At 38.4% G+C, this 13,915-nt stretch overlaps 1 protein-coding gene across 2 annotated transcripts in view; it reads right to left on the bottom strand.

Annotated features, from left to right (window-relative positions):
* Positions 1–13,915, bottom strand: part of LOC123510036 — a 276,684-nt gene that overhangs the window by 28,157 nt on the left and 234,612 nt on the right. For both annotated transcript variants that reach the window (XM_045264773.1, XM_045264772.1), the window contains exon 6: positions 669–817. In XM_045264773.1, the coding sequence (XP_045120708.1) occupies positions 669–817 (149 nt within the window). The remainder of the gene's footprint in view (positions 1–668; positions 818–13,915) is intronic.

Here is a 13,915-nt window from a genome sequence, read left to right as displayed (position 1 = left end):
TTCATGTGAGTGACTGAGAGACACTGGTGAGTGAAGGACAAAAAGGAAACTTCGTGAAAAATAGCTCAAGCCCCAACCAGGCTATCACATGGCACTCAATCATTCAAAATTAAGCTGAGAAAGCATGGAAAAATTCCATCACTTCACCACTGAGATACCATATTACCTAGATATTCCAAGTCTGCAGGAGATTAAAAAGAAGACAAATAAGTGTGATGCTATTACATTACAATCAATTGCTCAAGGCAGAATTGAGAAATGGGCTATGAAAACATTACCAATTTTTTTGTTACAATGTCAAAGCTAGCCAAGTTAGGAGGGATGTCTGCAATATATGTCTTCAGTCTTTAGGGGTTAAAGACAGAAGGAAAGAAGGGATCTATAAAGAAAGGTCTATAAATAGATATTATCCAGTTAATATTAGTAGAAATAATTTTCCATCCACTTCCTTTATGTTTTTAGTTGTTCTTAAGCAATACACCCTAATAAACATGTATTCAACATTACAACACTGCATAATTAGGGCTACATAAATATGTTTGTATACAACACTCATAACTTACTGATTATGCAACATAAAGATCATGCAATACAGATTAACTATATTTTCAACCAAATCCCCAATAGAAAACAGGCTTTACTATTAAATGTTGAAGAGAACAACCCACCTTATGAACTAGACAGTGTTTTATTCTAGATGATAAAAAGCTTGATGGCTTTTTTCTTCCCAATGATCTGTCAAGAAGAGTTATTGTGGGGCCCTTGAAGACAGACTTTTTCATCCTGGTTTTGTCATTTCTGGAGCTGCTTAAACAATCTGAAAATAATTCATTATTTTTAATACTATGATATAGAATAGAAGACATTTCTCTATTAAATAGTTACAGTCCATTAATCCAATGAGCAAGGTACCAGGACTAAGTCCTACCTCTACCTCTAAAAACACTACATAAGTATTAAAAGTAGTACATAGTGAAAACTGAAAAACATGTGGATACATTTCATGGAACGTTACAATCCACGCATGATGCTATTGTTATAGGGGGGCATAGCGGTGAGCATGGAATCAAGGCAGACGTCCACGAGTAGGCTTGAATCCTACCACATACTGCTTTGAAGCTATGCCATTTGTCGAGTGGTTTAAAGTTACCAACATGTCACCATGATACCTAGGTTCTAGGTGGTTACACCAAAGATGCACTTGGGTGGTGATATGAGCCCTTATATGGGTACCACCATAAAGAAAATTACCCGTGCCACTAATGAGCGTAAGCTTAAACAGCACTTTCCACATATACTCTTCAAATATGCTTACAGGCACTATTGGCCATGACAAAGAAATTCTTGAAACAACTGATCAGCTTTTGCACTCTGGAACATAGAAAATGGCCACTCACAGAAGAGTGACTGCTCTCTTCATAGCAGAAGAGCCATTGATAACCCTGTACTAGAACACTATTGATATCATTTATGGAAGAAATGAAGTTTTTAAGTAGGCAAGAGGTGAAGAGAGGCCACAGATTCCTATGAGAGATTTATCAACACTGACCCTATTGTGCTTCCAGAAGGTTATGGAGTGCTCCAGATACCCTCTTCATGGGGAACACAATTTTGATAAACAAACCTCTAACAGGAGTATGTGGCTTCTCTCCATTTGTGTGAGCTCTAAAGTGAAACAGCTGATCAATGGTACCAAGTGAGGTGGGTCTCTGGAGGGGTGATAAGATGCAGTGTAGGGGGATAATATCCCGTGTGATGTATTTGTATTGGACAGAGATAGGGGAGCATAGGTAGCAGCATCTGCTTCCACCCATCACCGCTAGGGTGCTTCTGGCGTCTGGTTTAAATCTGCACAGGGACCTAATTTTAATCATAAATTCATTCTTTCATGCCAAACTTCAAGAAATAGGACTACAGGCAACCTCCACTTAACAAAGGTTCACACAACAAAATTTCGCTACAACGAAGGTTTCATTTTACTACCATCTGCTCATTTAACCGACACCAAACTTGCTTTAATGAAGTTTTATCCAGGTAATTTTTTCCAAGTTTAAAAGGCCCAGCGTATCACGCAAGCCAACAGGCTTTTGAATACACCAGGAACTGCCAATACTAAGGCCTGCCTAAGGAGAAATTCTGGGACACCTGTGCAATCAAGATCAAGATCAAGCCTCTTGTGGACAACACGCGCACCACTCACTCCCCTGTTCAAAACATATCAGTGTCAGCAGCAGCTCATCTTCCCTCGCTCAACTTACGCAATGTGGCCTAGCATTCCTAAGAAGACCAGGAAGTCTCTTACTCTCGAAGTGAAGCTGAATATTATTCACAGACATGGGAGAGGCAAGAAAACTATAGCAATGCTCGCCACCATCTTGCCTCCATTTACTGTCTCTACTATTTTCAAGTCAGCAGACTCTATTAAGAAGGCTAATGAGACTGTATCTTCCTTGCAAGCTAAAAGAACCTGAACTCGTGACTCTACAATGGATAAAATGGAAAGCCTTGTGAAAATCTAGTACATAAGTTTTGTATGTGATACAATGATATGCCCTTTGTTTGCATTCCATAGGTTGCTGGTTAGTGTCTTTCCTGTTTCACTCTTCCTCCCTTCATAAATTTAAGATCATCAACATTATAAAGTTACATATGTACAGGGTGGGGCGCGGATACTTCCCGATTTGAGAATAAAATAAAACCCTGTTCACACTTCACAATTCTTTATTCTTCTTTTATGCCTTTCACACAATATGGGAGATTTACTTTTACACTGTTTTAAAGACAATATCTTTTGAATGTCCACCTCCATTGGCAATACACTGATTCAGACAATTTTGGAAGCTTAAGTGTACTCTCTTCAGCATGTTGAGCGGTATATTGGCTATTTCAGTTTGGATGGCGTTCTGTAGGTCTTCCAGGGTCTGTGGACGGCCGTTATAAACCAGGGATTTGAGATATCCCCACAGGAAATAATCAAAGGCGGGCTAAATCAGTGTGTGCCCACAGAATACGCATTTCAATGGGTTTCCTGAGAGAAGCTTTTCCTGACCGACTGATTTCCCTGAGAGGAGACTTAAACTGGCCTGCACGCTCACCTGATTTAGCCCCCTGTGATTATTTCTTGTCAATTGGCACTCCCATGGTGCAGTAATGCACATACTTCCAGTGATGAAGGGTGATGACAGGAGCATATGTATGTATGTATGTATGTATGTATGCATGTATGCATGCCCATGAATTTGTTTTTGGTGGCACATATGTTTCAATGATTGTTAACTCTTTTATTAATATACATCTTAATATACAGTAGTTCTGCTTTTCCTTCCCCACATTCCACTTGGTTTACCACCATCTCTTTCCTTAACATTATCATGACTCCTCCTCCTCCTTTACTCCCTCTGTCTCTCCTCCATACATTATACCTATAATCCATGTCTATTTTGATTGCCACATTAAGTTTTGTTTCAGCCAGGCATACAATATCCAGTTCTTCTTTCTTTATGTAATCTCTTAATTCTAATTTACTTGATAGAACCCCATCTTTGTTCGTATACATCATTTTTAGTTTCTTGCCCTTATCACTTTTAGTTAAACTTGCTCCACTTTTTCCTCTTCTTTCTCTTTTATATACCATTTCCTTATCCTGTCTCCTAGAATTCTCCAAAAAAAAAATGCCTTTTTCTCCTCCTTTGACCTTTCATTATTTTTTTCCCTTACTGCTGCTGCCAGTTTGTTGTATCTCTTCCTTTCTTCTTCATTTCTATCATTTCTATTTTTCTTTACATATATATATATATATATATATATATATATATATATATATATATATATATATATATATATATATATATATATATATATATCCTTGCAACCTTCTGTTTCTCTGAGTTTTGTTGTTCTATATATTATTTCTTCTGTTACTGCTTGTGATTTTGATAGTATCTTAATTGGTCTCGTTGTTCCTTCTTGATAAGGGCCCATTCAATGTATTTCTTCTACTTCTTCTTTTAAGTTGTTCCTATCTTCGTTGTTTAGATTTTTTTGTAGGTTTTTTACTGATTTCATTTCCTCTATTTCCCTTCTTAGTCTATATTTTACTTTTTTTTTTTCTTCCAGTCCAAATATGATTACACTCTTCTTTTCTGCAATTTCCCGTACTAGATTTTCTTTTTCCTTAAGTACTCTTATCATTTTGTTTGCCATATTCTCATCTCTTTCTTTTAGTTATTCCTGAATCACTTCCTGAAAATTATCCTTGTCTTTCTTATCTTGGACTCTCCATCCCTGTACTTCTTTCTTAATCACATCCTGTACTCTTCCCTCTTCTTTGTTTACTAGATCTTTCAGATATTCTTTTTCTCTACTTTACCGAGTCCTTCATCCCTCTGTTTCTTATATTTGGCTAGTTCTTTTTTTTCAGTGCCTCGTTTTCTACTCTGAGCTTTGCTTCATTTTCTTCCATTCTTTCAAGTTCAGAAACTCTTTTTCCTGTTCTTTATTCTCTTTACCTACTTCCCATACGTTCCCTTATCCATTTATCTAATTTTCTTTCCAATGCTAAAACTCTCCTGTAGAGGGTGGAGCTTGCCTCATCAAAACCTCCGAATCTTCCCTCTCCCTCATCAACATATTCATCCTCTTCTTGCAATCCTTCCCTAGTCTCATACCTGCATTTAAGTGTAAACTGTTTCTTACTCATGCTGCCTTTCAATGTAATTCCTGAAAGCTATTGTCACACAAGTCACACAAGTCGCACAGGCCTCTGTAAACACAACATCAGGCAGTGAGATCAGCTGATCGCGAGGAGCATCGGTCAGCACGTCTGTCCTTGATCGTGTCTCGTGTGTGTGTGCGCATGCGTGCATATCCATGCGTGTGTGTGTATGTGTGTATTTACCTAATTGTATTTACCTTGTTGTATAGTACAGGGTTCGAGCGGGGCTCATAGTGTCCTGTCTCCATATCTTCATCTATCTAATTTTTCTTTAAAGTTATGCACACTATGTGCTGTAACAATTCCATTATCCAATGCATTCCATTTTTCCATCGTTCTGTGTGGAAAACTGTATTTTTCAACATCCTTCACACACTGCCACATCCTGATCTTTTCATGTCCTCTTGTCCTTCCATCCTTTTCTGCCAACTGCACCAGGTCTTTTTTGTGTATCTTTTCAATATCATTTACTATTTTATACTTAGCTATTAGGTCCCTTTATTCTCTTCTATCTTGTAAGGTTGGCAATCCCATTTCCTTCAGTTGTTCTTCATATGAGCTCCTTTAATTCCGGCACCATCTTTGTAGCAATCTTCTGTAGCCTTTCCAGTTTTCTTATATCTTTTTTGGAACTCGGAGACCATACCACTGCTGCATATTCCAGCATTGGGCGTATCATGTTTGTGATGTTTTTTTTCATCATATCTTATCAATGTAATGAAATGCCACTCTTATATTAGTCAACGTCCTATATGATAGTCCAAATATCTTATTTATGTATTTATCAGGGCTCAGATTTCCTCTTAAGTCTTCGTTATTTGCTCCTCTCCCATCAAATAGTTCCATGCTGGTCTTCTCTTACTATTTTGTAGTTCCATTATGTGACATTTCTTGGCAATAAACTCCAATTTCCACTTCTTACTCCATTCAAAGATCTTAATTAAATCTTCCTGTACCAGTAGACAGTTCTCTCTGGTTTTGATAACTTTTAGCAACTTTGCATCGTCAGCAAATAAATTCAAGTAGCTGCTTACTCCAATGTGAATATCGTTTACAAACTTGAAACATAATAGTGGCTAACACTGACCCTTGTGGCACCCTGCTGGTTACTTTACTCCAAGATGAGTATGTATCTCTGATCACAGTTCTCATTTATTTATCCTTCAAATAATCTCTTGTCCATTCGAGCAAGGTTCCACGCAGTCTTCCTATGTTCTCTAGTTTCCAAAGTCTTCCATGAGGGACTTTATCAAATGCCTTTTTAATGTCCAGGTTTACTGTGCCTACCCATCCATCTCTACTTTCAAGTCCTGCAATAACCCTGGAGTAGAAGCTTAATAAGTTTGATACACATGACCGCCCTGTCCTGAACCCAAATTGTCTGTTCAATATGACTTGCTCCTCTTCTAGAAATCTAACCCATTTTTCTTTGATAATTATTTCACATAACTTCCCCAAAACACTTGTAAGTGACACTGGTCTGTAGTCTGGTGGTTCAGTTGCCTTTCCTCCTTTAAATATCAGTATTACGTTGGCTCTCTTCCACTCTAGTGGAACTTTCCCTTCATTTATTGAACTTTTAATTATTTCCCAAATTGGCTCCAGTAATTGTTCTTTACATTCTTTTAACACCAAGCCTGATACACCATCTGGTCCCATTGCTTTCCTGACTTTCAACTTGTCCAGTAATCTTCCAATATCCTCTTTATGAACTGCAATTTCCTGTAATCCTAGGCAATTCAATCTCCTATTAGGTTCTGTGAAGTCATCTTCAGTGAAAACCGTTTTGAAGCTCTCATTCATTATTTCACACATTTCTTTCTATATTTGGTATGTGTTTCCTTCTTTAACTATTTTTTCAATTGTTTCTTTATTCTTTGTTTTACCATTTATAAACTAATAGGGTTCATCCTTGCTTTTATCCACTACATCTTTCTCAAACTTTCTTTCTTCCTCTCTCCTTACTCTACTATAATAATTTTTAGTATCTTTGTACGGCCAACTATTATAGTGATTTCACTGCTTTAAAAGTTTCTTCCATGCTTTATCTTTTGCCTTTTTTGCTTGTAAGCATCTAGCATTGTACCATGTATGTATTTTTTCTGAACTCTATAAACAGGAACAAACTTTTTTACTCCTTCATTGTATTCCTGTAAGAAAATGTCATATTTTTCTTGTACATTCTTCCTGCACATAATATTATACCACTCAACATCTACAAAATAATCTAATCTCTCTCCTTTATAGTCCTCTCTATCTTATCTCATCTTCCTCCTGTATTTGCATCTCTAAGGTCACATGATCACTTTCCCCCATTGGACTAAGGTATTGTATGATTGGAGGGAACTCTGTTTTTTTTTTTTTTTGTGAAGACTAGGTCAAGTAACAATGGTTCCTCTTCCCCCTGTATCTTGTTGACTCTTCTACTTACTGGTCTATTGTATTAACCATAGTCATCTGTAACACTTTCTCACTCCACTGCCCAGCATTCTCCATTACTTTCATCTCTCCCCAGTTTTAATTTTTTACAGTTGAAGTCTCCAACTAAGAGTATTCTTTTATCTCTTCTTAACATGTTATCCAGATACTTAATTGTTTCTCTTTGCATATCTTTAAGCTCTTCTGTTAACCCTGTATTAGTCTTTGGTGGAACATATGTAACTATAATTTTTCTCTTCTTCAAATCTTCTGTTATGATTGTTGCTCCCAATGCTTCCACTTTGTCCTCTACATATTGCAAATCCTCCACACAAATGTTAGCATGATCCATTATTAGCACTCCTCCTCCCCCTTTATCCTTCCTGTCCCTCCTCCAGGTATTATATCCTTCCTCTATAAAGTTGACATATATCTCATTCTTCAGTTTTGTTTCAACGATACACATTACATCTGGCTTTTTCTCTTTCAAATAGTCCTGAACTTCCAACATACTTGATAACAAACCATCTATGTTAGTATAAGTCACTCTCAATTTATTGCCTCCTGCATGACCTCTCTTTTCCTTAAGTACCACTTCTTTAGTCTCATATCCAGAACCCCCCAGTACAAATTCTTCTTCTCTATCTCTATCCTTTTCTCATTTTTTCCTTAGCCTCACTTCTTAGCACTTTCTCCTTTTTCCTTTCCTCTAAGTTCATATCTTTTTTATCCATATTTCCTTGTGATCAACATCATCGGCTAACTTCCCTTTTCTAGCCATTATTTCTTCTACAACCACCTGATATCTCATTTTCACCTTCATTGGTCTCTTACCCCCTTCAGTGTACCTTCCCAGCCGACCCACTTTCTCCACCACCTGGTCAAATTTTTGTGTGCTGCCTTGTATCCCTTTGATAACCGTTTTGGCCATTTCCTTTTCTTTACGTTTCTTGTGAATTTATTTGTATTTTTCTTTTCTCTCATCCCATAGATCACAAAGCTTTTTTTCTTGTCCACTGCATCTCTCACCATGCTTTCCTTTTCTTTGATAACCTCTATTACAGCAACTTTTGTGTTCTGAATTTGTCTCTTTACCACTTCTGAAAATTTGACTTTTTCCTCCTCTTGTTCTTGTTTCCATTAATTTCTTAGTTCTTTCAATTTGTTTTCACCTAGACCACCTTCTATGCTGCACTTTATCCTCCAAGTTCTGGCATGTGGTTTTTAGAGCGTCATTTTGCTTCCTTATTTCTAAAATCTCCTCTTTTAGTTCTTGGTTTATTCCACTGACCTTTTCACAATCAGTTATTCTCCATTTCAAGGCTGTGTTTTATGATATCAATCGGTCATGTTTGCCCATGAGACTGGACATTGCCTCCTTCAACTATCTTAATTCTCTTTCTACATTTAGAAGTTTCCTCGTATTTCCTCGTTCATCTCAGAAACACGAGAAATCCCTATCAAGAGTATCTTCAGTCAGCTTTCTTAAACCAATAGGTGTTTCTATATAGCATTTCTATATAATGAAATACCACAGTATTTCTTTAGTAATTCACCATCACTCAGTGCCACGGAGTCGAGGTTTTCCTCATGGCATGAGCGTATATGAATACTAAGATATGATATCCATTCTAGCAGGCAATAGAGGAGTGAAAGCAAAATATTGTGGTGAAAGACAACATGCCAAACTAAAAGGGTCACAACAAGAAGAATAAGTAGCCAAGTCGCCGGAGTCTACGCCGTCTGTGGCCGATCTCATCATCTATGCTTTATTTTTTGGTATTTCATGTAAGATTTCACTTTATGCATTACAAAACAATCATTTCTTGGGGGCAAGGCTTGTAAAAAGCTAATAAATAAATATATATATGTATATATATATATAAATATATATATATATATATATATATATATATATATATATATATATATATATATATATATATATACAGTGCTTACTCCAATTTTGTGAGAAATGGGGCGGCATTGTGAGTCGCAAATTTGGAAATCGCATAATTGGAAGTATTATTCCTATGGGAAAAATTGAATATGGTGGACCCCTCGTCCATGGTCGCCTAATTTTTTATATTTTCCTAATATTTTGCCCATATTTTTATCACATATATATATTGAGCCAGGTATCTTTCCATATCAATGATCACAGTGTTTGTACAATGGCTACAAGAATAAAAAATCTGTCCACCATAGGCTTTTACAGCTTTTTCATTTTTCTCACTGTTTTTAAACACCATTCTCACAGTTGATTCTCCCACACCAAACTCTCTGGAAATATCACAGTTCCTTTTTCCATCTCTTTTCATCTTAATTATCTTCATCTTCTGCTCCAAAGTTAGCCTAATGTTTTTCTTGGTTGGTGGCGCCATGTCGCACAAAGTCAAGCACAAGGATTCCTCCAAATTTGCAGAGAGAACTCCGTGGAGATGTACGTAAACAAATGGAAGGCGGGAAGGAGCGGGGCAGTGTTGCCAGATGAGCTTCATTGAATTACCGCCAGAGTTTTATGAAAACTAGCAAAAAACCACCAAACTATGATATATATAATATAAATATGATAATAATGTAGTATATCATTAATATGAATAAATTAATAAAATATTGCCTATATAATACAGTAATATATAATTTACGGGAACGCTCTCTCTTCCACCACCACTCACAATACCAGGAGAAAGGAGCAAGGTGGGGAAATTTTAAAAATGGCAGTTTTTGGTCCTTGGTCGCAAAATTGGCGTATCGCAAAATTTGAACTCGCAAAATTGGAGTAAGCACTGTATATATATATATATATATATATATATATATATATATATATATATTTCTATTTGCTTGGGATGTGGATGGGGTTGCTTGGGCGGTGAGTGGTTTGAAGAAAGATGAGATGACTGTCTGTTTTGCCATCCTTTTCTTTGCCTCAAATAGTTCTTTATACACTTTCATGTCATTTTCTATAGCATTAGTCACGCCATTACTTCGGTTTGGGTTGGGGTCATTCTCCTGGAGAAGATGTATGGCCTGGTTAATATGATTAAAAATCTCCTCGAAAATCTTGACGGAGAGGGTTCTTTCAGGCTCCTTGTCCTCCTCCATTTCCTCCAAAGTATTTTGTTTCTCCAACTCCATGAGGTCGTCGTTGGAGAGGCTCAGAATGACTGTCCAGCAGTTCTTGTACGTCATTCTCGTCCACCTCATTGAAGCCTGCCTTATGGGAGATATGAACGATGTCTTTCCTTACTGCTGTAACATCGACAGGGACTTCCTGTTTACGTTCCACGCACTCAGGCCACAAATTACGCCAACATCCATTCATTGCCGACTTGGACACCTCCTTCCATGACTCGTCGATGTTGTCGATCCCTTTTAATGTTATAATCCTTCCAAAATTGTTTCATGGTCGGCTTGTCAGGGGTGTCAATGCAGGCCAACAGCTGTTTCATGGTGCGCCGCTGGTAATAGGCCTTGAAAGTAGCGATGACTCCTTGGTCCATCGGCTGGATGAGGGCAGTTGTGTTTGGGGCATAAACATGACCTCAATATTATCTGCCCAGTCATTCATGCTCTCTGGGTGGCTGGGGCGTTGTCACACAGCAAGAGAAATCTGTTAGCAATGTTGTTTTGGGCAGCATATTCTTTTAGGAATTTGGAGAGGTATCCTGTCACGTAACTTTGCATGATAACAGTCGTCATCCACCCTTTTGTTTGCCTTCCATACTACGGGCAAATATTCCTTAATATAGCCAGACAGAGCTCTTGGGTTTTGGGAATGGTAAATAAGGCATGGTTTAAGCTTAAGATCACCAGCGGCATTCCCCCCCACCAATAATGTTAACCTGTCTTTAGATGCCTTGAATCCTGGTGCCGACTTCTCCTCCTTTGCTATAAACGTTCTCGATGACATCTTCTTCCAATACAGGCCTGTCTCGTCAAAGTTTAGAACCTGCTTGGCTGAATAACCTCCTTCCTCGATGCGCTCTTTAAGCAAAGGCTTGAAGGCGTTTGCAGCGGTTGATCCGAACTCGCTGCCTCCCCACTAACCTTGAGGTTGTGTAGACTCCCACGATGTTTGAAACGTTCAAACCACCCTTACTGGCCTTGAAGGACACTGTCTCGCCTATGTTGAATTCTGGTTTCAGGTCCTCCCACAGGCTCAGTGCCTTAGTAGTAACGAGTTGGGTAGAAAGAGGCATGCGGTGTGTGTGGTCTTCAATCCATAGCCTCAGCAAACGCGTTCCAATTTTTCCATAATCGGTTCCTGTTACGAGTTGTTGTGTGTTTGTGCAGGTTTGTGACTTGGTTGGCCTGCTGCTTCACTTGTACTTTTTCTGGAGAACTGTTGATACAGTTGATTGAGATAAACCAAGGGCACGAGCAATAGAGTTTACCCCTTCACCACCCTCATGACGAGTCACAATGTTCAACTTAATATCAAGGCCAATGCTCTTTCTCGATTTTTAGCCTTATCTCCCGGTGGAGAACAATCGTTGGGTCGCTTGAAGCCATCACTAAGTTCACTTGATCACAAATAAGCACAAAAAGAAGTTTAGAGCGAGCATGGAGGCGCTGCGATCGCGATTGCGATCGCGATTGCGATTGGTCAATCCGATCGTTAACCGAATTTTGGCGATCGTTAACCAAAAATAGGATTAATTTGGAGGATCGTATGAGCGAAATATCGTTAAGTAGTCGATCGTTAACCGAGGGACACCTGTATATATATATATACAGACAACCCCCGTTTAACGAAGGAGTTAAGTTCCTAAAAAACACTTCGTTAAGCGAAACTTCGTTAAGCGAACCGATTATAACAAGTTTTACCCCTGATTTGAACTTCCATTGAGAGTAAGCAAAGTGAGAGTGCATCATAGTACAGTAAAAGGTTTAATGAAAGTAAAATTTATGAAGTTAAACATGTAGGTAGTTTAATTTAAGTCATTATAATGTACACTAATGTATGTATGTATGTAATATTATAATGTTGATGATCTTAACTTTATGAAGGGAGGAAGAGTGAAACAAGAAAGACACTAACCGGCAACCTGTTGAATATAAACAAAGTGCGCATCATTGTACTGCATTCAAAACTTAAGTACCACATTTCCACAAGGCTTTCCATTTTATCCATTGTAGAGTCACGAGTTCAGGTGGTTCTTTTAGCTTGCAAGGAAGATACGGTTTTGCCAGCCTTCTTAATAGAGTCAGCTGACTTGAAAATAGAGACAGTATAATATGGAGTCAAGATAGTGGCCAGCACTGCTATAGTTTTCTGGCCTCTCTCATATCTGTGAATAATATCTAGCTTCATTTGGAGAGTAAGAGACTTCCTGGTCATCTTACGAACACTAGGCCAATTGCAAGGCATTTTGGTGGTAAGTTGAGCTAGGGAAGACAAGCTGCTGCTGACGCTGTTACGTTTTGACTGGGGAGTGATTGTTGCGCGTGTTGTCCACGAGAGGGTTGATCTTGATCTTGATCTTTATTCTATAGGGGTCCCAGGATTTTTCCTAAGGCAGGCCTTAGTACCAGCAGTTCCTGGTGTATTGAAAAGCCTGTCTGTATATATACAGACAACCCCCGTTTAACGAAGGTTCACACAACGAAATTTCGCTACAACGAAGGTTTCATTTGACTACCATCTGCTCGTTTAACGAACAGCAAACTCGCTTTAACAAAGTTTTATCCAGGTAATTTTTTTTTCAAATTTGAAAGCCCCACCATATCACACAAGCTGACAGACTTTTGAATACACCAGGAGCTGCTTGTACTAAGGCCTGCCTCAGGAAAAATCCTGGGACACCTGTAGAATAAAGATCAAGATCACGATCAAGCCTCTCGTGGACAACATGCAACACTCACTCCCCAGTCAAAACATAACAGCGTCAGCAGCAGCTCGTCTTCCCTAGCTCAACTTAACACCAAAATGCCCTGCAATGTGGTGTAGCGTTTGTAAGAAAACCAGGAAGACTCTTACTCTCGAAGTGAAGCTGGATATTATTCACAGACACGACAGAGGCCAGAAAACTATAGCATTGCTGGCCACCATCTTGACTCCATATTATACTGTCTCTATTTTCAAGTCAGCAGACTCTATTAAGAAGGCTGGTGAGACCGTACCTTCCTTGCAAGCTAAAAGAACCAGCTGAACTCGTGACTCTACAATGGATAAAATGGAAAGCCTTGTGGAAATGTGGTACATAAGTTTTGTATGCGGTACAATGATGCGCACTTTGTTTACATTCCACAGGTTGCTGGTTAGTGTCTTTCCCGTTTCACTCTTCCTCCCTTCATAAAGTTAAGATCATCAACATTATAAAGTTACGTACATATATACATTAGTGTACATTATAATGACTTAAATTAAACTACCTAAATGTTTAACTTCATAATTTTTACTTTCATTAAATCTTTTACTGTACGTACTATGATGCACTCTCGCTTTGCTTACTCTAAATGGAAGTTCAAATCAGGGGTTAAACTTGTTATAATCGGTTCGTTTAACAAAGTTTCGCTTAACGAAGTGATTTTAAGGAACGTAACCCCTTCGTTAAGCGGGGGTTGCCTGTATATATATATATTTTTTTTTTTTCTTTTACCCATGTGGTATGTTAGGGACCAGCCCAGAATGCATCTCCCCTATTTCCATTATTTCCTATGGAAAAATTACGTCCGCTTAACCGTTTCACTACGGTGACGCCTATGTGGGCGTCATGAAGCCCCAGTGGCAAATACGGTGACGCCTACGTAGTCGTCGTATTTCTTTTCTGAGCT

This window comes from Portunus trituberculatus, chromosome 28, assembly GCF_017591435.1.
Source record: "Portunus trituberculatus isolate SZX2019 chromosome 28, ASM1759143v1, whole genome shotgun sequence".
NCBI classification, from domain to species: Eukaryota; Metazoa; Arthropoda; class Malacostraca; order Decapoda; family Portunidae; genus Portunus; species Portunus trituberculatus.
Note: the sequence above shows the minus strand (reverse complement) of the source record. Positions and strands in the feature narration are given on the sequence as shown.